We start from the raw sequence: 26,289 nt of genomic DNA on the forward strand, positions 1-26,289 counted from the left end.
ACAAAACACCCATGGAAAGAGTTACAGAGATAAAGTTTGGAGCTGTGATGAAAGGATGGACCATCTAGAGACTGTCATATCCAGGATCCATCCCATAATCAGCTTCCAAACGATGACACCATTGCATACACTAGCAAGATTTTGCTGAAAGGACCCAGATATAGCTGTCTCTTGTCAGACAATGCCGGGGCCTAGCAAACACAGAAGTGGATGCTCACAGTCAGCTGTTGGATGGATCACAGGGCCCCCAATGGAGGAGCTAGAGAAAGTACCCAAGGAGCTAAAGGGATCTGCAACCCTATAGGTGGAACAATATTATGAACTAACCAGTACCCCAGAGCTCTTGATTCTAGCTGCATATGTATCAAAAGATGGCCTAGTAGGCCATCACTGGAAAGAGAGGCCCATTGGACTTGCAAACTTTATATGCCCCAGTACAGGGGAAAGCCAGGGCCAAAAAGTGGGAGTGGGTGGGTAGGGGATTGTATTGGGGACTTTTTGGATAGCATTGGAAATGTAAATGAGGAAAATACCTAATAAAAAAAATTCTAAAAAAAAAAAAACAAAAAAACTGAGACCATTTGCAGTGGCTCCCTCAATTATCATTTTTCTCTGAACTTGATTATAATGGCAAGTTATAAATTACTTAAAATAAAATCACTTGGGGGGGGGGCTGGAGAGATGGCTCAACAGTTAAGAACACTGACTATTCTTCTAGAGGTCATGAGTTCAAATCCCAGCAACTACATGGTGGCTCACAACCATCTCTAATGAGATCTGATGCCCTCTCCTGGTGTGTCTGAAGACAGCTACACTGTACTTATATATAAATAAATCTTTTTTTTTTTTTTTAAATCAGTAATACTTATAGGGTGTAAGATATAACTAAATAACAGTCTGTACTAAACTGTATAAAAATATTTAAAGTTCAAAAGTTATTGGGAATTATGTACCTAATGGGAATGCAACATTGGTGATTTAGCTTGTCAAGATAATTAAACCCCCAAATTTGAGAAAGTTGGGTGGTGGTGGTGCACGCCTTTAATCTGAGCACTTGGGAGGCAGAGGCAGGCCGATTTCTGAGTTCAAGACCAGCTGTCTACAGAGTGAGTTCCAGGACAGCCAATGCTATACAGAGAAACGCTGTCTCGAAGGAAAAAAAAAAAAAAAGACATTTTCTTTGTACATAAAAGCTGAGTTTAAGTATGTCCCTAAAAATATAATTACCTCTTAACCCTCAGTGCATGTGACCGTAGGATGAGGGATGAGGCCACGAGGGGGACCTAATGCACTGTGAGCACTCTTAATGCCAGGAGAAAAAATGCAGGAAAGACACTGAAGAGGCAGGGGCTGGGCTATTGGAACTGAAAGCATTGAAGGCCTCCACCAAAGCCTGAAGAAGAAAGGAAGAATACTACACACAAGGTCTTCAGAACTGATAGCACAGCTTGTTTTAGGCCTAGTTTCCGACATAAATAAGCTGTAGGAAATGGAACTTGTTTCAAGATTGTGTTCAACCTATAAATATACAACAAAAGTAAACAGATTTTTAGAGACTTATGTGTATGAATGTATTGCCTTCATATTTGTAAACCTAGGTTCTGTAGAGTCACAGATCTGCATCTACACTGTAAAGATGTTTTTGTGTGCCCACTGTTATGAGCAGGCTAGGAATCTGAAGCTGAGTTCGTTTTGAGAGGGTCTCACTATGTAACCTTATCTGGCCTGAACTTGCCAGGTACATCAGACTGGCCTTCAACTTGAGATCTGCTTGCCTTGCTGTCATGGGCACTAGGCACACACACACATATACATACATATAGACAGACATGCATACATGCAGGCAGGCAGGCAAAGTAAAAACACATCATTTGACAGAGTCTCTAGTTGTTGAACTGGCTGTGCCATACAGATCTTTAACCCAGAGGCCTGTCTCCCAAGTGCACCATCATACGCACCTAAATTTAAAATAAAATTACCCCTGTACAAATGCTTTAATCCCTGCACTTAGGAGGCAGGCAGATCTTTTGAGTTCCAGGCCAGCTAGAGTTACATAGCATATGAGTGCACGTCTCAAACACTGGCTGGTTACTTTTTATTATACTGTAGACTTTACTGTGAGGACTTCTCAGTCTTAAATTTTATTATAATCTTTGAAGATATTAAATATTCAGTTTCCCCTTCCTGTATGTACATCACCAAGTCTAGGGGCCACAGCCACTCAGAACACTCAGAAGATTATGTTCCGATCTCTAGAAGAGGAATATTTGCATGTGTTTGGGAATTGTTTAGTCAAAAACATGAGATCTGAAACACAGCAAACCACAAACTAGCTACTTGGATTTTTTTTGTTGTTGTTGTTTAAAAAGCCCAACAGACAGGAAGAAAAATAAATCAAGTATTAGATAATTCCTAGTTTGTGTTATAAAAATCAGCACTGAGTATCTGGGATCTTTTTTTATTTTTATACACATGACAAGATTTTACACCAATAGTCAGTTAAATAGTACAAATTTACATTCAGGAGGAATGTTAAAAAAAAAATTCAACTAAAAAACCCACTTCTTCCTGTGACCCATAATCCCAACATCTTACAGTGCAGGGGAGGAGGAGGCTTGGGGAAGCATCCAAAACAAGTCTCTCAAAAGAAATGACTTCAAAACTTCACATTCCCTCTCCACACGGGATTCATAGCAAGAGTATAATTTACAATTCATCCTTCTCTGTAGATTCCTGTGAAAACAAAGATCAGGTGACATCACAAACTAGCAGTCAACCTTACCTTACAGAAAAGGCTCACATTCAAACAATTTCTACTATTTTGTTTGTAACTTGCTTATTGGCAAGATAATTCAAAATCCACCAACAAGATCAATGCCTAAATACAAGTAATCAAAACTTTGTAACTACCTAATGCTAGTGAGGTGTAGTAGTTTTTATACCTCTAATCCTAGCATTTGGGAGGCAAGCCAGGACTACCTAGAAAGGATATCCCACCCCCCACCTCCCAAAAAGTTCAACCAAGTGTTACCTCACAGAAGCACTGGGGGCGGGATAAGCAATCTGCTTTAAAAGATCTTGTAAATGGTTAGAAAATAATAAACACCCCACCCACAAAGATTCTGAGGCTGGTATCAAATGCCAACTCTGTGTCGATTTACTCCTTACTGACTAGATATCAGAAGTCTTGCTAGACTCATGCTGCCCCATCTGCCCATCCCTCTCAGACCTTTTCTGTTTCCTGTTCTTCTTCTTCTTCTGTCCCTGCATCCATCTCTTCTTCCTCATCCTGCTCTGAGTCTTCTGTGTCTTCTGAGGTGTCTTCAGGCTCTTCTTCTGGTTCTTCCTCCACCTAAAGGTGACAGCCACAACCTGTAAACGCCCTCCATCTACCTCTATTTTGTTCTAAGTGTCTAAGATCAAAATGGGCACTCCAGTAAATCTGATCCGCCTTAACAGGGAAACTAGCAAGAGAGGCAAAAGGAAGAAGCCAAGCTGAGTGGCGGTGGCACTCGAGTTTATCCCAGCACTCTGTAGGCAGAGGCAGGCAGATCCTTGAGTTCAAGGCCAGCCTGGTCTAAAAGTGAGTTCCAGGATAGCCAGGGCTACACAGAGACCCTGTGTCAGGGGTAGGGGTGGGAAAGAAAAAAGTCACAGGAGATTTCTTGTTAATTTCACAGGTGGTGCCACCCTAGGGGGGTCAGACATGCTAGAGTTAAGGGCACATACAAACCTGTGCTTCAGGGTCAATGTTTAAACTGAGGCGAAGCATTCTTTCTATTCTATCTCCATATGCCTTGGTGTCTGGTAGAAGATATCCTGACCGAAGTGTTGCCGTTTCAAACAAAACTACAGCAAGATCCATGACTGTCTTGTCATCTTCATCTTCCTGATAGAAGGTACACTTGGTTAGCATCGGTGGGAAGGCTTACAAAGGATTCCCTTTAAGACCACAAGAGAGCAGCCCCATCACTGCTCACCTTAATCCGCCGCAACATGTCTCTGATCAGTGGGTGTCTAGGATTGATTTCAAACGTTTTCTTTTGACTGGCATAGTAACTGTTTACGGACAAAATGAGCATTAGGTTAAGACACCAATTTTAGGGTCTACATGCCACTGTATTCTAGCTTTAATTACAGAAGGAAAAAAAAAAAAGCCTCCTTTGATGGGGACATAGCCATGGTTAGGTGAAAAAATGAAGACGGGACTACTTAAAGATGAGTCAAAGTAATCAAGTTCTGCTGGGTGAATGAACTGGTTTAATGTCTTGCTCACCCCTTAATAATTTAACTATACCAATGAGCCATATAGTTGTGTTTGCCATGTAAATATATAATCTCCAATGTGCCTTTACTAGTATGGGTCCCTAAAAATTCACATATTTTTAAATTAATTCCAATTAAATGTCCTGTATGTTCTATACACACTCATGCTCATTAGCATTTTCCAAGGCCAGATATACCACACATCCATCTAGGGCTTAGGGCACTCCTGAGAGTCATCCCAACAGTTTGATGCTCCCAAAGACCAGAACTACAGTGTCAATGCAGTAAGTGCTGAATGGTCAGTAACTTTCCTGACACTGACAGTTGGGTTTTAAATGGCATTACAATGTTAGATAGAAAATATACAGCAGTGTTCTTTACGTAGAACCTAAGTCTTAGAGAGCCAGGCACGGTTTGCAAAACGCCTTTAACCCCAGCTGTAGGGAAAGGCAGAGGTAAGAGGTAGGTGGGTCTCCGTGAGTTCTAGGCCAGCCTGGTCTACAGAATTCTAGGAAAGCCAGAACTCTGCAGAAACCCTGTCTCAAAACAACCCAAAACAAAACCAAGCCCCTAGTGAGTCGTGATGTAAATATGGACATTATTCGTAATTACTCTAAAGCAAATTAAGGAAACTCAGGATGATTCATGTAGCAGATCAAGAGAACAAGAGCTGACATCTTGGTAGGGACATACCCCCGTTTCTTACTTTGTAGAGATGTCCTTGCCCGTCTGGTATGCTTGGGCCTTCATGATCCTCTCCATGTTGCCAGACCATCCATACTGACTGGCCACAAGAGCACAGGGAGACTCTGTGAGGCGCTGCGACACCACAGCCTTTTCTATCTTAGAATGAGAAACATTAGACAGAAGTAAGGATCAGCAGTAAGCAATGCTAGTCACCATCATAGAGAACAGACAGAGGGACTCAGGAATCCTGGAGGGACACTCAGTGAATCTGGATTTTTTTTTTCAGCTACATTTATCTTTAAACCTGTAAAACTTAGTACAAAATCAATATATAGCAACAGGAAACTTCTTGGCAGGGATGGGTGCCAGGGCTAAAACCCAGGGTCTTCAGCACAGCAAATGAGTCTGTCACTGAGCTCCATCTCCAGGTCCCTGCTGTTACTCCCGAGTACCCGAGGTTACAAGTGAGGCACGTGCTCCTGTCTACATCGCTAGTGGTGATGAACAAACTGAGTTGGATTAGCATGCTGATAATTCCTATGTGCAGACACTGAAGTCTGCAAACCCCAAATACCTTGTCCTTGAGGGCCTTATCTTTCATCCAGTTGAGCAGAGGTTCAAACTCCTTCTCTGTTGCTTCCCGACTTTCTTTCGTTTTCTCACTCTCATCAAACTTCACTCCTTCTTTGGCAACATTCTGAAACCTCTTCCCATCAAACTCAGGAAGAGCCTGAATGCAGTATTCATCCACAGGCTCTGTGAGATAAATGACTTCATAGCCCTTCTTCAGAAGTCTCTCAACAAATGGAGAAGATTCCGCCTACAAGATTAAAGGAAGTATGTGTTTTCAAGTTCTGCCTTGGCACATTAGCTGTGTAAGACAAAGACTTAAGGTAGTGGCCTCTGGTGTCTGCCTAACTATCCCAGCTACACAATTAACTTACTTCCTCTCCCCCATTGGCTGTATGCCTCCAGCTAGCTCTCAGGGACACTAGCAGCTACACTTCATCTTACCTCCTTTCTGCTTGACCCAGCCATGAAGTAGATTTTGTCCTGTTTTTCCTTCATTCTTTCCACATACTGGTCTAAACTAGTAATGTCAGTTGAATGGTGAGAAGACTGGAACCTAAGAAGTTTAGCAAGCCGTGTTCGATTTGAGTGGTCTTCAATCACTCCAAGCTTGATATTCGTGCCGAACTCCTTCCAGAAAGTATCGTTGTACTTCTCATCAGCAATCTTCTTGATCATGTCCAGAGTTTTTCGGACAAGCTTCTTCCTAATCACCTAAAGAAAATGGAATGTGGTTAAGAAGGTTTATCCCAAACCTTTGCTTCTGAGACCAGGATAGCAGCAACTGAGACAGCACAACTGCCACAGCACTCATCAAGGGACAGGAAGCACCAGCGCACTCCCACATCAGACTGTGTTAGAATTAACGACAACTGTTTCTAATATATTCTAATGCTAGAACTCAGATATGTTGACAGAATGACTAATATTTTCAAATGCTTAAAAACAAAACCCCACCTAGTCTTCTAATCACTACAATACTGGCAAAAAAGGGGCTTACTGAAAGGCCTAGTATGTGGGTGACTGTGGACCAGACAGCTGGTAGGTGTGTTCCCTGCCTTCAGCTCTGTTCAAAACTGTATTCCTTACTATGTTGGGGGATTGTATCAGCTTTGAGACCCAATAATCTCAGAATAAAAGAAGTTCCTTTTTGAGATAGTCCTAAGTTAGGGTAGCCTCAAACTGCTAATAAACCCTCTCTTAACTATGACCTCATTCCTTCAAGCTATTAAGATTATAGGCATGCACCGATGTGTCCAGCAGAGTTTCTTTGAAGGAGACTAGCCCTGCTGCACTTGCTTCAACATCTAGTTGCTAGAAGTGCTTTCTTTCTGACTGCACTTGCGCAAACACACACACACACACAGTGGGATTCAAACCCAGGGTCGTAAGCACAGCAAATAAATGTGACACCGAGTTACATCTCTAGTTTCCTACTCTGTTACTCCCGGGTAACACCACTCTCTAAAATTGCTAGTAGTTACAAAGAAAGCAGGTGTAAAGTAGCTTACTGATAATTCTGACTCCAACCAATGGGCAGAAAGCCTGACTAGAAATTCTCACCTTGAGCAATTTATGTTGCTGAAGAGTCTCACGGGAAACATTGAGGGGGAGATCATCGGAATCCACCTGCAGACAGAAAAATGCTCACTGAGCAATAAAAACAAGTCTGTACCAAAAAACACAAGACTGTTGCTCCACTCCCAACCACTCTAACACCCACGCATACAATCTTCAGATACTTACAACACCTTTGACAAAATTAAGGTACTTGGGCATCATATCATGGAAGTCATCTGTGATGAATACGCGGCGTACATACAGCTGAAGGGGGAACGAAGAGAGTCACTGTCTGTACATCATACTTGAAAATTTTGACCTTAGTTCACAATACTTAAAAAAAGCCCATCTACCTTAATATAATCACTCTTCTTAGATCCATATTCATCAAACAGACCTCGGGGTGCAGATGTGGGTACAAACAAAATCGACTTGAAGGTGACCTCCCCTTCTGCAGTGAAGTGGATATAAGCCATGGGGTCATCACTTTCCTGTGGAAAGTACCTTGCTTGGTTATTCAGGTCACAGGAAAAGCAGCTCAAAGGCACTTTATCACATCAAAACACTGAACAAAACAGTCCATTACAAAATCAAAAGAAAAGAAAAGAAAAGAAAAGAAAAGAAAAGAAAAGAAAAGAAAAGAAAAGAAAAGAAAAGAAATTGGAGGTAGTACTGAGAAGAAAAACCTAATCCTAACTGCAAAGGTTGTTTTCCACAAGGACTACCAGTAACATCACTGTCTGCAGACAGTGACACCAAAACCATACCAAGTTCTTCAATACATCTTTTATCTGTACAAAATCCTGCTTAGAAAAACAGCACTAGAAGCAAGCTTAGCTCTAGTTTTATATATTCTTAGGAGTCAAAATAAGGGATCACTAAAAGGAAAAAAAAAATTCCATAGAAACAGCCAGTAATATCTTAAAAATGTAACTTACAATGTCTGATGTCATATGTCAACTTTCAAGATCATAATAAAGCTAGTCAGTAACATATGTCCTGTTTTATGTTGAAAATCAAATGCCTATGTACGTATGTATATATGACAATAATCTCAAAGGTTCATTTTAAGTTTGAATGTGTGACTTTGCTTATTACTAAGAAATGAATTTCAATCTGATATCACTCTGCCTTCCATATTCTTGGAATAGACACATGGTTGTGAGAAATTTTTCTGAATCTTTTGACTGAGAAAAATGGGGATGGACAATCATATTTATAGCCACATACCATATTTAAATGAACTAATTGGCTGACAACTGTGTACAACTCATTAATAACCTAAAACTAGAGAACTCTTAACACACAACATATTCTTTTATTTACCTTTGAAAATGATTTGTAGAAAGCTTTGTATTCGTCTTCTTCTACTTCTTTGGATGGTCTCTGCCATATTGGTTTGATATCATTCATAAGTTCCCAATCCCACACAGTTTTTTCAACCTAAAGTTAAGATAATTGGTAAGTTTCTTTTAGTTTTTAATAGTTAACCTAATATGGGTCCTACTACCAAGCATGTTTAAAAGCAGGGGTGTGTGGTTTTTGAGGTAAGTTCTGGCTATATAGCCCACTCGTCTCAAACCTAGAAGCTCTTGCCCTCAGCCTCTCAGGTGCTGGGATTACAGGATAAAGGCAAAGCCTTCCACTTAGCAGTCATGGCCAGTATTTAACAAAAAAGTAAAGTAGCCAACGACACAGACTTACTAATTTTCAACCATACTTCTCTCTCTCTGCTACCCAAATCAGTTAATGATAATAATTCTGATAATTGATCCCAACATGGTAAAGAGGATACAGAAAGCTTCTAAGATTTTAAGTTGAAATACAAAAAAGGCAGACTTAAGCAATACAAAAAGGCATAAGCTTTTTACAGAGAATTTGCCACTTAGAGTATTCCAAGTTAGCAGAGCATACAAAAGGCCTTGTTTTTAATAGGGCTATTTGGAAAACTAGAAAACATACTTAAAAAATGAAGGCTCATTCCATGGGTGGTAGTGAATGCCTTTAAATATTAACCGAGCACCAGGGAGGCAGGAGGACACCAGAGCTCCATTATGAGACCCCGTTTCAAAAGTCCAAGGAACCATCCAAATCATAAGCCAACACAGCCCCAGCTGGCCCAGCCCAGAATGATGCTTCTAGTGCTGGAGAGACGGTGAAAAGCAGACTGGAGGTTAGATTCCCACCACACAAATGGTTCACACGCTCCTCTAACTCCAGTTCCAGAGAACCCAGCATCATCTTCTGGCCTCCATGAGTAAAGCATGCAGTGGAGCAGATACCGATGCTAGCAAAACACCCACACATATAAAGTAAAAACAATTTTCTTTAAAGAAACTTGTGGGTACTTGTGGGTGGAGCTTCATTCTCACAGACCCTAACAGTGTTACTGTAGAGAAGCCAGGCTTACTTTCTTAGTTTTTGGTTTCTTTTCTTCTTCCTCCTCCTCTACTGCAGCTTCATCATCAGATTCTTCTTTCTCTTCTTTTGCTGCTTCATCTTCTTCCAAGGGCTCCTCAACAGTCTCAGTCTGTGGAAGGAAAAAGTACAGTTACTGTTAGGCTTGCTTGTTTAATCTCAACTGTCCACAGAAGACATTATAGTAAAATAAAAGCTCTCCAGTAAAGACCACACCCAATCTCATCCCCTTCTGCTCAACACCATAGTGCCTAACAAAGTGATGCACACTTACCTTGCTACTCCACACGTAGATGGGGAAGTTGATGAACTGAGAGTACTTCCTGACGAGATTTTTAATTGTATCCAATTCAAGGTAATCAGATGCTTCTTCTTTTAAAACAAGACTGAAAGGAAAACAAGCCGTTTACAACAGAGCTCAGACTAGGCTGTGTCTGTTAAATGCCTTGGTAACATCAGGCAGCAGCTCTGTTAACATCTGACATTCACAGAAGAACTCCCCTCTATAAGAAGGCTGTGAGCTAAATCTACAACATGTAGGGCAGGAAAAGGAGGCTCTTTCCTGTGCTCCCTTAAGTAGACAACAGTGTTTTGAGTTGAAAAAAATCTGATTACGTTAGGTATTTTCCTATCAAGGTAAGCAAGCAGCAAAATTCTAAATTCTAAAGAAAAATTATCTTCACTTTCATAGTTTTATACTGTCATTCTAGAAATCAAATCATTAAGTATTTCTAAATAAAAACATGCTATTAAAGAAAAGCCAAAATTATCTTTAATTATGAAAGCCATAAATCACATGACTATGAAACAGTTCAGGAAAGATGGCTCATTTAGTAAAGTGCTTGCTGTGCAGCAAGCAGAAAGGCCTGAGTCTGACCCCGACACCCATGTAAGAAGCTGGGCATGGAGGTGCTTGTCATCCTACGGCAGGATCCCTGTGGCTCTCTGGACAGCCAAACTAACTTCAACAAGCCCCAGTGCAACCCTGTCTCAAAAACAGAAAAAGGTGGAAAAGTTCCACCCACAAACAGGCCTGTACACAGACAGACAGACAGTCAGTTATCAGGTCCCATAGCTGCAATGCCATACCCTGAGTACTCAACAGATACACATGACTGGTGGCTGTTTAGCAATGCCTATTTTTCTTACCCTCACCAGCCATCAAAAACAAGCCATGGTAGGGTCTGCAAGCACAGCAGAGTCATCAAAAAAGTAAAAGCCTCACCAGGTGAAGTGCAGGCCTTTAGTCCTAGCACTTTGGCAAAGGCATAGAATCTCTGAGTTGAAGGTGAGCCAGAGAAACCCTTACAATTTAAACATTCTTGCTACAAATAGGATATGGTATAGGCTTTCAAGTTGAACAGGTCTCTGGTTGATCTTGGTGATATGGAAAGCAATGGAAAACTGGAAGCTGCTACTTAAGACAACCTAGATAGAAATGCAGTCAATCTGAAGGCCGATAAGATGGCACAGCAAAGATGTTTGCCGCCAAGCCTGAAGAGCAGAGTTATATTCTTAGGAGCCATGTAGCAGGAGAGAACAGACTTAACAGGCAGCTGCAAGTTGTCTTTTGATCACCACACCCCAACCCATAATAAACAGAACAAAAAAGGCAATCTAGAGTCATGAGCATAGAACCTATTCTTAAGCTTAGTCAGGTTTTTGGTTTTGTTTTTTAAATTTGGACATACTCTCATTTATTATCCATGGCTGTTTTCAAGTAGAATAAGGACATTTAACAGGCCACATGTCCCACAAGCTGATTTATTAGCTGGTCTAGTAAGCACATTTTCTGACTTGTGATCTAGGCTAAGAATATGTGATAAACAGAGATGGACATGATGCCACAGCAGGAACAGTGTGAAGAACAGATACTGAGAGTCAGAACTTTTCAGATGAGATTATCACCATCGAGGAAATAGGTAAAGAAAAATTGTAAAGACAGGCACCCCACATAGGACAGGCACTGAGAAAGCTTGAGAGCAGCAGGACAGCCAAGTTTGGGGAATCATGAAGACAATAAAAAACATGCTACTAGGAGCAGTAGTAATCAAATCTCTCTAAATCACCTGGACTTTGGCAACAGGCTGTCTGGTGACTTACACAATAGAAAGACAGCAGATGACCCAAGACACCAACAGAAGGGAAGCAAGGCAAAAGGTAGACTAGCCTTTCATACTGTGGGTTCTGCACCAGTAGAGGGTACCAAGCACGGGATGAAAATTCATAGCACTGCTGACCTGGCCTACTGTCAGGCCTGTAGGCTATTTATGGTTGTCTCTATGCTCATCATGTAGATAACTTGTCACGCTGCTCCTTAAATATAGTATAACCATTTATACTGCATTAAAATTATAAGTATCTAAGATATGATGTAGAACATGGGGGGAGCACAGGTTTTATGAAAATACAGTGCATGTTATATAAGCAATTCTTTACCTGTGGACTGGACACATAGAGTGACTCTGTACTTAAAAGATGCTTCACTGCAGGGAGGGGAGGGAGCATGGGACCCAGGCAATAGAAAAGGGCCTTCACATTATTTATTACCTGTCTTTCTCCTCTCCCCAAACACTTGCACACTGAACCTTTTCATGTTGAAAATGTGATGTGTGTGGGCAAATCTGACTTTAAAAGCCAAGGAAAAACTTATTCGTCTCTGAAGTGATAAAATCAATCAACAGAAGCTAAATGATGGGGTGGGGTTAAGGGGGGGTGTCGAAGCAGGAACGGTAAGTCTTTTGATAACTTCCCCTGAAAATGCAGGCATCTCTTAGCAGTCTTTCCTGCACGTCACTCTGAAGAGACTTTTCAAACTCTAAAGAGCTTGAGCCCCATGTGAGAGCAGGGCCTATACCGATCCTCTTCTCCACTGTAACCCCAACCCATACAGAGAATTCAAATGAGCATGGGTGACTCGTGATGCAGGGCTTGCAAGAAGGAAATCTTACCCAGAAGCAGGCCTGTTGTATAGTTTCATTTACTTTACTAACCAAGCACCTAAGCTATGAAACTGTCCTGACACATCTGCCAGTCAAATGTGAGGCTCTGAGGAGATCAGAGCTATTACCCAGATCACCTGCTGGGCTTTCCACCTGCTTGTTCTTTTCCACCTACCCCTACCCCAACCTGTTACTACTCATTACAAATTCTGACTATTTCTGTTGTCTCCCTCCAGCCACTCCTGCATCACCTTCAGAGCTAATAACAGAAAAGCAGAACTCCTATCAGCAACTGCTGCCAACTGTGCGGAGTCCCTTAAACCTGTGACCATGCCAGGCCTTCCTGCCTATTCCACACTTCTCTGCATACCTTAGCCTCCTTCTCAGACCTGAAAAACCCACAGTGCTACCTCTTTTGTGGTCTCCCATCAACTTCTCCCTTGATCCTCACAGTATTAATTTTTGTTATAATCAGTAATACTCACGTAATTGTTGTTCCGCGACCTAGTGTGTCTCCTCTTGGGTCAGCAATTACAGAGAATTCATTGGAGTCTGATTCCCAGATGTGCTGGGTATCATTGTTGTGTTTCGATGTGACAATGACCTTATCTGCTACAAGGAAGGCAGAATAAAAACCGACACCAAACTGGCCAATCAGTTCAGAGGTTGACTGACCATCTTCTTGAGCTTCTGTCATTTTGTTTAAAAACTCGCTTGTTCCAGATTTGGCTATGGTGCCGAGGTTTTTAACCAACTCCTCTCTAGTCATTCCTACACCCGTGTCTGTGACATGCAGCAGGTTTTTCTCTTTGTCACACTAAAAGCAAGACAAGAATCAGACAGTTAGGTCGTCTTCACATTCACATGATGCCAAAAGCCAGGTTCCATATGAAGAAACATAGAAACCAGCTTGGGCCACATCAACTTTAGATAGTGATGCACTACCGTACAGTCTCTTATGGCATTTTTCAAAACTACACCTTAAAAGCATGTTTTTTTGTATTTTTATATAAATCCAGCATACTTAAGTAAACAAAAAAACAAAGACAAAAAAACAAAGACAAAAAACAAAACCTGGTATAAATGTCAAAAAACAGACGCTAACCCAAATAAAATAACATACTTTTGAAGATAATTTCACAGAAATTAAAAGGGATTTTGGGATCTGTGATTATTAATGTTCTTCACTAAATAGTCTTGGCTGTCTTCAAGAGCCTGGTAGAACTATGCATCCATTCACAGGCCACGTGATTATTTCTGCCCAGTGAAGGTGCAAGTGGGAGTTGAGTGTGACTTTCAGGCTGAGCCTTTAATTGGTGTGCGACCCTTTGCACCATGGCAACCAGAGACACTCCAGATGGCTGCTCAGTCAGCCTGTGGAATGATTTAAGCTGAGGTCTTGGCTACCTTTTCCTAAAGGGCTAGGTAGTATCTATTTTTGGCTTTAGGAGCCATAAGGCCCTATCAGTAATTACTGCCACTGTAGACAAAAGAATTTGTACTATAAAACTAGGTACAGCTGTCCTCTAATAACAGGCACAGTCAGTTTGAGTCAAGGCAGTCTGCAGACTTGCATGCAAACCCACTGTGACTAGGAAGTTAGTTACTTTCCACTCCAGAATGACCTCCTGACCGAGGCCTGGGCTCCCAGGGTTAGTTTTAAGAGGAAAGTTATTTTACACTTACCTTAATCTTGACCGTTAACTCCTCATTTCCAGCGAGTGCATTTTCATCAGTTAGTGAGATGAGCCTTATCTTGTCTAAAGCATCAGAAGCATTTGAAATCAGTTCTCTCAGGAAAATCTAAAAAGAAGCCAGACTTAATAAACTGCGATTAACCCCTAGACATGGTAAGATGCTGGTTCTTATGATCAACTCCTCTCATTTCTCCTCAGAATCGTGAAAAGACACTCTTCAAGGAACCAAGCCTTTTACAGTGCAAGGGATGGCTTTACTCTCTTCATAAAAAAGGAGGTGTGGCTCTATAAAGCTCTGTGACAACTACAAGGGACATCTGAAGTGGTGGGAACAGGAATATCTCCCCCACCCTCCCTCAGTGGTACAGTTGTGTGACTTCACCCCATCAGTAGGTCATAACCTTATTCTGAGCTGACAGGAAAGACCAAGACAATGTCCACTCCCTTCCTACCCCAATAAGGACCAGTAGGAATTCTCATTCTGAATTTAATTCCTAATTTCCAATGGAAGGATCCAAGCTGCTGTCCCAACCATGTAACACTTACCTCTTTATTTTTATACAAAGAATTGATGATAAGTTTCATCATCCTGTTCACTTCAGCTTGGAAGGCGAACTTTTCAGATTTTTCTCTAAGTTCTCTTATCTGTGATGCGTTTAACCCATCCAGCTGAATAGCTTCTTCCTCTCTAAGGAAATCAAATTAGATAAGCAAATACTCAGCTTCATTTTTCTCAGTCTCTAGTCAGGACACAGAGTGGCCTCTGCCGTCCTTCTTGTTAAAAGACCACTCACATACCAGCTCACACTCATCACAGAATGGGCTGTGCTTAATGCTCGGCTGGAAATAGTTCCTAAAATTCCCAGAAAAACACATCTGGCTCCCTCTACTGAAAAGCAAGTCATGACTTGTCTACGCTTGCACAGTGAACACTTTAGTACCGTCACTAATTCCTAGAAGGCCAAAATTAAAAGTATACCTCACCAAATTGAAAAGCCCTTTTCTTAAAAGTTAAAGGCATAAAAGTTCTATTTTTCATAGTACTAACTTCACACAGACAAAACCAATCAAGTCTCCTGTCAGTTGGAAGCACGAGCTGAGTGGGCTACATCACCACTGGTTTTCTGGATTTAGATGCTGAGGCTTATCCCTAGCACTTTCCTTCCTGAATCAGCAGTCACTCCCAGGAGCAGACTAAGAGCTAGGAGCTTTTGCCTGCAGATAAATGGGCACTCCTAAGAACTTCTCTGGTTATTTTGTATCATTAGCAACATTTTAGGCACTGGACCTTGTAATCTGAATGGAGTAACACCAACAGCCACTCTGTCCCACTAACTTGCAGAGCTTATCAACAGAGCTTCAAAATGCACCGACCTCTGCACAACTTCATCATCTGTCCTTGAGCCTTCTCGGCTTTTACCCAGGTCCTCTTCCACTGTGCCATCCACGTCGACTTCATCATCAGCTCTGACGAACCCTGGGGAGAAAGGTTACAACTCTCCACACTACTGCTTCCTGTCCTTCGCATAAAAAGCCAGATCAACGAGGGCAAGAGTTAACACAATTCAGTAAGTAAATACAAGCTGTTGAGATGGAAAAATGATGTACTGACGTCAATAATCAATGTCAAGGCAAGTTTGCACGCTAAAGTTTAAATGTGAATGCTCAAGACCCCCGGATGACTCTGGAAGGCCAGGCAGCCATCACGTGTGTCTATCCTAGGCAGTGAGTGAGAGAGGCCTCCGTCTACACCCACACGTGTTGCGCACAGCTGAGAGGAGGTCTCTACACTGGCCAAGCCAAAACTTGGGCCTCACTTAGTTATCACAGGTCAGAATGCAAACAGGGTTTGTGCAACTTCTGTTGAGGGGAACTGAAATCCGGCCCAAAGGGGAAGACATGTCAAGGACAGCTCTTGAAGCACATCGGAATCAGATATTGGGCCACCGCCACGACGCTGGCCCGAGGGCCCACGCTCGCGAGTCGGGCGTTAGAAAACAGAAACGCGCTCCGGAAGTAGAGGGCAGGGGCTGGGGGTCCTCAGGCTCTGGTGGCCAAAGGTCGGACCTGATCACAGAAGTCCTTAGGGAGGGGTTCCAGGAAGGCTTCCCCGGGGAGTAGGGAGTAGAGTCCGAGAGGCCGCGCCCCATCAGCGAGACTTCGGGGAGCGCTCTAGCACCATCCGCAGGGTATTTAAATGCTCGGTCTCCAAGTCGCCTCTTCCCAGAGGCCTCAGGGAAAGCATCATCACCCAAGTCTCCTTCGAGGGAACGAGATGGTCCCTGGACCCCCTGTAGGCCCCCCCGGCGTCCCCAACCCAGGTTCAACGCCCCAAGAACGTTCGAGAAGCGGCCACGCAGGAAGGGGAGGGCGCCCGCTCACTTACCGAAGGTCAGCAGGACGCAGCAGAGGCCCAACACCCACAGGACCCTCATGGTGCGTGGCCGGCGAGTCGCAAGTCCTTTTCGGTCTCAGGAGCCGCCTCCACCCCCCCAACCCAGAGTCTAAGCTCCTCACACCTCCAGCAGCGCGGTCCGCCCACTAAGCCGCGCGCAGGTCCGGCCGCTTTTCACCCCACGGCTTGCGGGCGGGGGACGGGAAACACGAACTTACCAATCGTGCCTCACCACGCACTCTCTGCACCCAATGGGGACGCATGGGGGGGACCGCAGCCCGCCAATCGGAACTGTCCAGGTGCGGTGCCCGACGCCCGAAGCGTGGCTCCTTGCGATTGGGCTTGTCCAGCGGCTTTCCTCCAATCAGATGGCTCCGCGGGCCCTCACACGCCGGGCCACCCTTTGGCCTGGGAAGCCTTGGTCCCTGAGGAAAACCGTCCAATGAACGTAGGCGCATAGCACGTCTGTCCATTCCTAGAGGTCCCGGGGAACCACTTCCGGCTTCTAGCGAACGTTTAGTCCGTGACTAGGGGAAACGGTAGCCAAGACAATGCGTCCTTTACCCTTTTCTCGTCTACGACGCGGGTCACGTTACGAGCCCTTTCAGCGCTACGTTCGCCGTCACCTTTCTTTTGGGCGTTTCTTTTCGCAAAAGAGAAATTTGTGAGGGGTTGAATATTCGGAATGCGTTTGGATGGTGGTGAGAAACTACAGTTTCCGGCATGCAACGCACTAGTCTCATGAATGCTGGGAATTGTAGTCTCTGACATCTAAGCCAGTTGCGTAGCTTGGCCCTTGCTTACTCCAGTCTTGTGTCCGCGGGAAATGTCTCCTGAGTGATTATAGGATTTCCACCTCATTCGGATTGCAGAATAGATCTGTGCTTGTTCTAGGACTCTAATGCACACAGTTTTCAGAGGCGGACCTGAAAAGCAGCCCCGCGTGGCCCTAGTCTCACCGCGTCAGAGGGCCAGCCCTGAATTCTGGGCTGGTGGTAGCACACCGGTTTCCACGTCCGCTTTCTTGCGCGTCACTCAGGGTTCCTAGAGCCTTCAGTTACACTTGGCGTTGCGCTGCTCGCATTTCCTGTCCTCTCTGGTTTGGTTTGCAGTAGAGGGTGGCAGGGGTTCTCCAACCCCGAAGGAAACAAGGACCCAAGTTCCTTTGACATCCCCATAAATATCAAAGGATGACCGGGCAATCTAGAGCCTCTTTTGTGAATCAGCTGGAGAGCGCGGTGGGGAAGTCCGGGCTAGCATAGAACAGGAAAGAACTTAGGCAGATACTTGAAAGCAAAAGCAGCAGTGCTTGCAAAACAGCCTGGATTGTGGCTTTGTAACTTCATAGAAACACCTTTCCGCCTTCCGAAAGATAGCAAAAGAGGCTCTTTCTGGTGAGGGACGTCCCTAAGGCCAGCTTGTACATTCCGAAATGTTTTCTAAGCTCTTTAGCCTCATTTTAACCAATTTTCCACCAGCACGCTTGCCTGCCTCTAACACACCCGTTCCATCCCCGCTTTCTCCAAGAAAATTCGAGTTGATTTTTTAGGCAATCCAGGTTCCCAAAGGCAAGCTTTTCAGTGACAATGTCATAGTCTCTTTGACAACTTCAAGAATTTAGACTTGTAGAACTTGAATCTGTGGTTTGGGGTTTACATAATGTGGTGATGGCTTATTTACATCTGTCTGATTTACCTACATTTGCCAAAGCACACAGAAATGTAAGACGAAGGCCTTATGCCTCTGTGCTTGTGTTTGTTTAGAGCATACCAGGATCTTATTTATTTATGCTTTTGGAAAAAGATGGCCATTTCTGCATATGACAGTCCATCATTCTCTTTCTGTCTTTTTTTTTTTTTTTAATCGAGCAAGTAAGCAAGTATTGTGAAACTGTGACTGCATCTTAACTGGCCAGTGTGAGGTAGATCGGGCTGCACCTGGGAGGAACTGAGAATGAGATTTTCCTCCAAAATAAAGCTGGTGGGTTTTTGGTTTTGTTCTTTTTATTTTTTATTTTTTTGTGGGTAGAAGTTTCTGCAGATGATGGTCCCCAGATAGAAAGAAGAGAGAGAGAGAGAGAGAGAGAGAGAATCTACTTCCAGACTGGCAGAAGATGGTCAGTCCTTATCTGACTTGCTGGCCAAGCTCCCTGGAAAATACATGGCTCTCAGCTGAGGAGAGATGGCTTAGTGGATAAGATGATTGCCCCACTTGAACTATGACCGGAATTAGGGTTTTCAGCACTCACATAACATCAGATGCTGGTCTAACCCATGCTGGGGGTAGGGTGGTTTTGCTAGAGACAGATATGGCTCCCTGGCCAGACAGCATAGCCAAGATGACAAACTCCAGGTTCACTAAGAGGATAGAGGAACAGACACACAGACACACACACACACACACACGTTTCTTGAATTCCTAGTATTTTCCCATGTTCCCTTCTTCAGACTTTGACCAGTCACTGATCTCTAGGGTCAGTCTGCTCTGTCTTTCCCTCAGCACTGATCCTCCACAGGGTTATTAAGCTCCCCACCTTTGAATCTGATTCTCTTGCTTCCTAGTGAGCTACCCTGTGGGTGCTGGGAACTGACCCCTGATTATCTGCAAGAGCAAATGTTCTTATCCACTGAGCCATCTCTCCAAGGATGCTTTTTAAAAAAAAAATAATAAAATTGTTTTAATTTTTATTGGTTTAGACATGGTCTTTGTATGTATCCCTGGGTGTCTTGGACCTTACTTTGTAGGCCAGGCCGACCTCCTCTTGCCTCTGCCTCCCAAGTGCTGAGACTAAAGGGGTGGACTGCCACTCCCAGCTAGTTTCTCTCTCTCTCTCTCTCTCTCTCTCTCTCTCTCTCTTCTCTCTCTTTAACACTGTATGTTTATGACCACTACTGGCAATGGCTACTTTACTTGTGGTTTTTGTCATACTTCTTGAGTAAAGGAGTATGACAAAAGGCATATGCTTCTTAGGCAAAGGAGATGCATTTAGGGGTAGGAATAGCTCTCTTCATAGCCAGATTTAATCCAGCCATGGGGAGACCAAGAAAGGAAAGCCCTAGGCATTTGGGATCATTAAAGAATTGAGGCATGGGAGTGGATACCAAGGTGGAACACAGTTGATTGATTTGTGCCCTCCCTCCACCCACTATCTCTCACCTATTAATACAACAAGTGCAGGATCTACTATGTGATTTGTATTATGTATGCTAGGGGCTGGAATTTCACTGATGAACAATAAAGATATGGCCCTTTTCCCCACAGACCATGAGCAAGTAATAGTGGAGGCATGCTGTAAGTAAATTTATTTATCTATTTATTTATTTTGGAGACAAGATCTTGCTAGCTAGCCTGGGCTGGCCTGGGCTGTAGCCCAGGTTAGCCTCCAACTCTGGGTGCTCCTGAGTGTTAGGACTACAGGGATGTGCTTGTACACCTGGATATAAGTGCAAGGTCAGGATGTAACCTGAGTAACAACAGTAGAATGTCACAGAAGAGAACTGTGGAACCCAGATGGGGACATTCTTGACCTTGATAAGGGTGAGTGCTTAAAGCTCTTCAAGCTGCACACTTAAAGGGGGTGGGCCTTCTGACATTTAACACTTATATCCCTTTTTGGGTTGGTTTTTCGTTTTACAATGTTTTTCTTAGACAGTTTCATGTGTGTGTGTGTGTGATGCATTTTGAGCTGCATAGCTCCATTACTACTGAACCCAACAGATTGCCTTCTGTCATGTCTTTAAAAAGTATTCTGATGTGCATATGAAACCTCAAACTCAAGTAACCCAATAGCAGCTGCTACTCTGAAACAAAATATTAAAAAACATTTCAGAAAGAATTGAGAGGCAGCCAGCTATATCTACTATTGTTAGTGTTGTTCCTCGATCATTAGGATGGCCCAGCAATAGGACAAAGAAACAATGGGGACACATTTTAGCAAAATTGCTGGACTTAGTGATGCATGCCTTTAATCCCAGCAGTTGGGAAGCAGAGGCAGGCTGATCTATGAGTTGGCCGACAGCCTGGTCTACAGAGTAAGTTCCAGAACAGCCAGGTTATACAGAGAAATCCTGTCTCGAAAACAAACAAACAAAAAAAAAAAAAACAAAAACAAAAGACCAAGAGAGAGAGAATTTGATTGAAGTTCCTTATTTTGTAATTTTTTGCAATTATTATTTATGTATCCCAGATACCCGGTACCTTAGTTTATTTAATGTCTCAAACGAGTATGAGAATCTGGTAAGTTATCAATTTTAAGATGAACCTATAAAAATTAAGTCTTGCTCTCATCTTGTAAAAACATAAAAATTGAAACAAGAACATCATTTGTATTAATAATATGTGGGAATTAACAAAGACATGATTCCAGTGGGAAGAAAACTACATACTGTATTAAAGAAATGAACTTGGATCAGTCTGCACCCTGGAATTATGTGTTGCTGTGTGCTGAGTTGCAGTTTTAGGGAGCTCTCATTTATAGTGTCACATGGTGTCTGCTGATCTGAAATGAAGGCACACTTTCAGTGTGTTTTAGGTTCGCTAGCCATCACCTTCCTGCTTCTAATTCTTGAGCACCGAGACCAAAGGCATGTGCCACCCACTCACAGAACCTGCTCTCTTTTGTTTATTTTATTTATTTACTAATGTATTGTTTTTGAGACAGGGTTTCTCTGTGAAGTCTTGGCTATCCTGGAACTCACATCACAGACCAGGCTGGCCTTGAACCCACAGAGATCTGCCTGCCTCTGCCTCCCAAGTGCTGGGACTAAAGGTATGTGTCCCCATGCCTGGCATACCACTTGCTTTCTTTTAGTTTTTCTGTAGTAATGAAAAGGCATCTGTACACGTGTAGTTTTTACCTTTCTGCTTTGTTAGTTGAAAGTGATTCCCAGAATCGCTGAATCACAGATTTTTGGTACTTGAACATATTTCTTTTTGTTAATTTATTTTTATGGATAGGTGTGTGAGCTTGCATAAGTTTATGTGTGCCATGTGTGTGCCTATTGCTTCAGAAGCTGGAAAGGGGAATGGGATCCCCAGGAACTAGAGTTATAGCAAGGTTATGAGTGTCCATGTAGGTGCTTTTAACGAAACTTGGGTCCTCTGCAAGAGCATGACCTTCAGCAAGTATTTCCCTAGGATTTATTCTGAATCCATCTGCATATCAAGATTCAAGAGATACAATAGTAAGAAATAATATCTGAAGACTGGGCAGGACCTGGGGTGTACAGCACTTAGGGGACTGGAGACTTCACATTCCAGACCAGCCAGGATAACAGAGAGAGACTCTATTTCAAGAGGCTAAAGAAGAGAAGGAAGAGGAGGATGAAGAAAGGGAGGAGGAGGGAGAGAAGGGCTGGGAAGGTAGCTCAGCTAGTAAAGTGCTTGTCATACAAGCACAAGGACCTGAGTTCACTCTCTAGAACCCACTTGCAAAAGCTAGGCATGGTGCCTCGTGCTTATAATTCCACCACTGGGAGGTGGAGACAGGTTGGGCTCACTGGCCAACCCACCCAGCCTCCTGGGAAAATTCCAAACCAATAATAGACCTTATCTCAAAAATAAGGTAAATGACACCCAAGAAACATATTGAAGACAAACCTCTGGCTTTGGCATACACAGAACATGCAGACATGTGCGCGCATGCACACACATACACACACACACACACACACACACACACACGCCCCATACTCCACACACACATACTCCTTGACACAAAGAAATTATCTCTGTTCATATAGAAATGAGAGATGGCAGAGGGGTTTGTTTTGTTTTTGTTTTGCTTTGTTTTTGCAAGGATTGATAATCTATTCCTAGTCTCCTGCGTGACAGGTGAGACTTCTATTCATAAAATACCCATAGTGTTTATTCTTTTGTAGAATTTTTGAGGAAAACATTGTGATATTGAAAAAACCTTTCTACGTTGCTTATTTATTAGAAAACTCCTTATAGGACAGATGTTTCTACGCTGATGTATGGTCCCATCACATCTCAACCTTACCTCTCTCTATGGAGACACATTTTGAGTCAGGCTCACCTGTGTATAAATCTTTACATTCAGGCCCCCGTGATGGCTCTGTGGGTAAAGCACTTGCTACCAAGTCTGATGACCTGAGTTCATTTCTCAGAACTCACATGATGGAAGGAGAGAAATGACTCCAAAAAGTTGTCCTCTGATGTCCACGTGTCATCTGTGCTACACATGCACACACACACACACACCAATAAAGAAATAAGTAAATTAAAGCAAGCAAGCCTAACTTTTCACTCTGGCTTTGGATGCTCTGTTTATCCTGTCCAGACTTTTGCCCCTTGATCTGAGTATCCGCCCTGTGGTATTACTGAGGCAATTCAATACAGAGGCTTAATACTTTTTTTTTTTTTTAAGGCATGGACATGCTGTAAGGAGATCTTAGGAGCTGTTTTATACTTCTGACAGATGTTTTACTATGCATGAAAGGAATAAATATAATTTTTAAAAGAGTAATTTTGGTGTGGAAGTAAGCTGTACCAACAAAGGTGGTTTTCATAAGTACTTTAAGCTCTTGCAGGCATAGCTTTGTCGTCACTGGGATGTTTTCTGTTAGCTCGGTGGGATTAAATCCCACTAGGTGAGTAGACCGTTGTGTGAGCCTGTAGAACTCAAGATGAAGTAAAACCATAGAACCCTATCAGGCTCCTCAATGCAGACTTTGGCTGCCAGCCATGTTCTTGGTCTTGATCTTTGGCCTGTCTTCCTGGGCTCACCTCAGGTTTATAGCTGTTCTCGTTCTCGCCTTGGCTACTCATCATGAGTCTTTCCTGGCTCACGTTACTTGCCACTACATCTGGGTCCATTTGTGGACTTGTCTTCCTTTTCTTAATTGCCTTGCATTGGTTTTTACATCTCTGTAGAGCAGAGGTAGTGGTTGGCCAAAGGATCCAGGACAGTGGGCTGGGACTCTGGGGAAGAAGAAGGGAGACCCATTCATTTTATCTATTCATCTTATGAGTTGTTAGTTCTTCAGCCAAAGCTTGGGAAGTGGGGTTGGTGAGTCAGGGGAGACACAAACTGCCTATAATCCTAAAATAAATCTGTTTGGCCTTTCTTGCCCTTACTCAAACTAGATCGCTTAACCGTTGCATCCCTTCCACAAGAGACAATTTAAAGAAGTGATTTGAATGAAACTGACCAATTGCTTATAGCAAACACAGTTAAGAGAAGACCCAAGCTGTGGACCTTGGCGACTGGGCCAGGATGGAAGTTCCTTTCTTCTAAGTGCAACATCATCCTGGAGCCGACTGAAATGAGCGACGAGGCAAGTGAGACAGGACAAAGATACAACAGTCAACCCATTTTAAAGCGCCAGAAACCCATCCAACCTTACATCTGTTCCACTCTAGATTTTCAAGAAGAGAGAGACTTTTTGGCCAAAAGCATCTTCCCTCGGCTTAATGACATCTGCAGCTCCCGGGGCACCTACTTCAAAGCTGTGGACTTGAGATGGTCAGCTGTGAAGGCCCATAAATCCTTCACCAGCAACCAGTTCCGACAGTACTCCTGTCTCCAGTCTCAACACCTGAAACTCTCCCTGGACTACGTGAACAGATGCTTCCCGTTTTTCATCTGCCTGCTGGGGCAGACCTACGGAGATTTCCTCCCCGACTACACACCTTTCCTGTTATCCCAAGTGAAGGACTTCGAAAGTTTATCCAAGGGAGAACAGAATCTATACATTGCTGCCAAAAATGGTTACCCCTGGGTCCTGAAGACTCCCAACTGCAGCCTGACAGAGTTCGAGATCACCCAAGCAGCATTTCGGAAGAAATCTCAGTTTCAATTTTTCTACTTCCGGACATCAAATTCACTGCTTCGAACTTTTAATGAGGAAGAGGAGGAGGAAGAGGAGAAGCTGTCCTCAGCATATCTGGTGAACGAACAGGGCAAAGTGAAGGTTGGGAAGCTCAAGGCTAAGATCATTGGCAAAGGGCTTCCTGTCAGATTCTACAGAGACCTGGAGGAATTGGGGGATATGGTTTTGAAGGACTGGTCGGCTGTTGTGGAAAAGCTCTATCCATTCACTACAATCATGGGAAATATAGGTGAGTAAACATACAGATGGCTAAGTCAGTCACCAGCATCGGGGGAATGCTTTGTGTGTCTCCCCAGGAAGGAATGTGTGTGTGTGTGTGTGTGTGTGTGTGTGTGTGTGTGTGTGTGTGTGTGCGTGTACATGCATGTGTACGGGTATGGGTGCATGCACCATGGTGCCTTTGGAGGACAGAGGACAACTTTTGGGAGTCAGTTCTGCACACTCCTGTTTCTCTAGTCCATAGTTTCCTGTCAGTTCTCCTGTCTCCGTCTCCCATCTTACTGTATCTTACTGTGCTGGGATTACAGACTCAGGCCACCTCATCTGGCTTTTTGTGGGTACCAGGGATAGAATCAGTTTGTCAGGCTTTGTGCATCAAGTGCTTTTACCTCCTGAGCTGTCTCATTGGCCCAGGAAAGGAACTTTTAAATAATTGAATATATTCGTTAAACGTTTTAAATTAATACCATAGTCCTGTAGCATGTTTCTCTCTTTAAAAATATATTTATTGGTGGGTATGTTGGGGAGCAGGGTGGGGGAAGGGTATAGGGGACTTTCGGGATAGCATTTGAAATGTAAATGAAGAAAATATCTAATAAAAACATATATATTTATTGGGGCTGAAGAGATGGCTCAGAGGTTAAGAGCACTGACAACAACCCCAACAACCACATGGTGGCTCACAACCATCTGTAATGGGCTCCAATGCCCTCTTCTGGAATGTCTCATATACATAAAATCTATCTATCTATCTATCTATCTATCTATCTATCTATCTATCTATCTAGTCAAATGTGGTGGTGAATACCTTTAATCCTAGCATTCTGGAAGCAGAATGACCTCTATAAATTTGAGGTCAGCCTGGTGTCCAAAGTGAGTTCCAGGATAGCCACAGCTCTGCTACACAGAGAAACCATGTCTCAAACAACAAAAGCAAAATATGTATTTATGTGTATGTGTGTGTGTCTGAGTACATGTATGTGCATATATGCACAATATGTTCCAACAGGAGCCTGAGGCCAGAAAAGAAGGTCATATTCCCTAGAACTGGAGTTTTAAGCAGTTGTGAGCTACTTTGTGGGTGCTGGGAACTGAACCTGGGTCCTCTGTGCAAGAGGACTTTGGGAACTGAAAGGAAGAGCTAATAGTGGCCCCGGAGACTATGAGGAGGTTAGGGAGCTCAGAGAGGACCTAGAATATCTGGCACTCACACATAGGTCTAGAGGGATGTTTTGAACCAGGGTTGACTTTGTTCTCTCCCCTCTGGTCTCACCTGCAGAGAATTTTGATTATCAACAGGAAGCGAACCATTGCTGTCTGGTGGGTAAAGGCTGGGGATATACTGAATGGGACAGTGAAGGGCTATCTAGCTCTAAATGCCCTCAGTGCCACAGTTAGGAAAAGAAGGAACCTTTATTGTCTGGTGATATGTGTATTGTGGCACATTTCATCTTATTTAAGGTGTAGCCCTTGAAGGGTAACCTTCAGGTCTTGCAGATGAGCAAGCAAAAGCTGCTTTACTGTGGGATAACTATCTGACTGTAAAGGACCAATCTGAATTTCCAACTCGGTCCCTCTGGTCTCAAATCTGTACTTGTGGAATCTTTTACTGCTTTGTGGAATCCAAAACTAAAAAGCCTGAGAATTTGTGAGAAAAGCAGACTTTGAGGCCTCATTCCAGG

At 43.2% G+C, this 26,289-nt stretch overlaps 2 protein-coding genes across 3 annotated transcripts in view; one reads left to right on the forward strand and one right to left on the reverse strand.

Annotated features, from left to right (window-relative positions):
- Positions 1-2,442: 2,442 nt before the first annotated feature.
- On the reverse strand, positions 2,443-16,748 carry Hsp90b1 (heat shock protein 90 beta family member 1). The gene is made up of 18 exons (XM_021173547.3): positions 16,527-16,748; positions 15,515-15,617; positions 14,687-14,828; positions 14,130-14,246; positions 12,929-13,260; positions 9,776-9,887; positions 9,494-9,613; positions 8,410-8,526; positions 7,437-7,574; positions 7,270-7,347; positions 7,087-7,152; positions 5,968-6,237; positions 5,528-5,773; positions 4,973-5,109; positions 3,981-4,059; positions 3,734-3,889; positions 3,230-3,352; positions 2,443-2,733 (listed from the first exon to the last, which is right to left on the reverse strand). Exons 1-18 carry the CDS (start codon positions 16,573-16,575, stop codon positions 2,707-2,709), a joined length of 2,412 nt encoding a protein of 803 aa, XP_021029206.1. The 5' UTR covers positions 16,576-16,748; the 3' UTR covers positions 2,443-2,706.
- Positions 16,749-16,817: 69 nt separating this feature from the next.
- The window catches only part of LOC110303963 (tetratricopeptide repeat protein 41), a 72,613-nt gene continuing 63,141 nt past the window's right edge, over positions 16,818-26,289 (forward strand). Inside the window, exons 1-2 of one of the 2 annotated variants that reach the window (XM_029482185.2) lie at positions 16,818-18,515; positions 23,643-24,617. In XM_029482185.2, coding sequence (XP_029338045.1) covers positions 23,822-24,617 — 796 coding nt within the window. In that variant the 5' untranslated portion in view covers positions 16,818-18,515; positions 23,643-23,821. The remainder of the gene's footprint in view (positions 18,516-23,642; positions 24,618-26,289) is intronic. The other variant, XM_021175204.2, reaches the window with a different exon arrangement.

The sequence above is a fragment of the Mus caroli genome, unplaced genomic scaffold (assembly GCF_978045245.1).
Source record: "Mus caroli unplaced genomic scaffold, Mus_caroli_1 scaffold_9, whole genome shotgun sequence".
NCBI lineage: Eukaryota > Metazoa > Chordata > Mammalia > Rodentia > Muridae > Mus > Mus caroli.

Bases quoted from the DNA above. Each gene is read 5' to 3' on its own strand.
- Hsp90b1 (XM_021173547.3), bottom strand. From the start codon at position 16,575: ATGAGGGTCCTGTGGGTGTTGGGCCTCTGCTGCGTCCTGCTGACCTTC. The intron at 15,618-16,526 runs GTAAGTGAGCGG...CTTTCTCCCCAG, and splicing joins CTGCGTCCTGCTGACCTTCG to GGTTCGTCAGAGCTGATGAT. The intron at 2,734-3,229 runs GTCTGAGAGGGA...TTGTTTTCACAG, and splicing joins AAGAACAGGAAACAGAAAAG to GAATCTACAGAGAAGGATGA.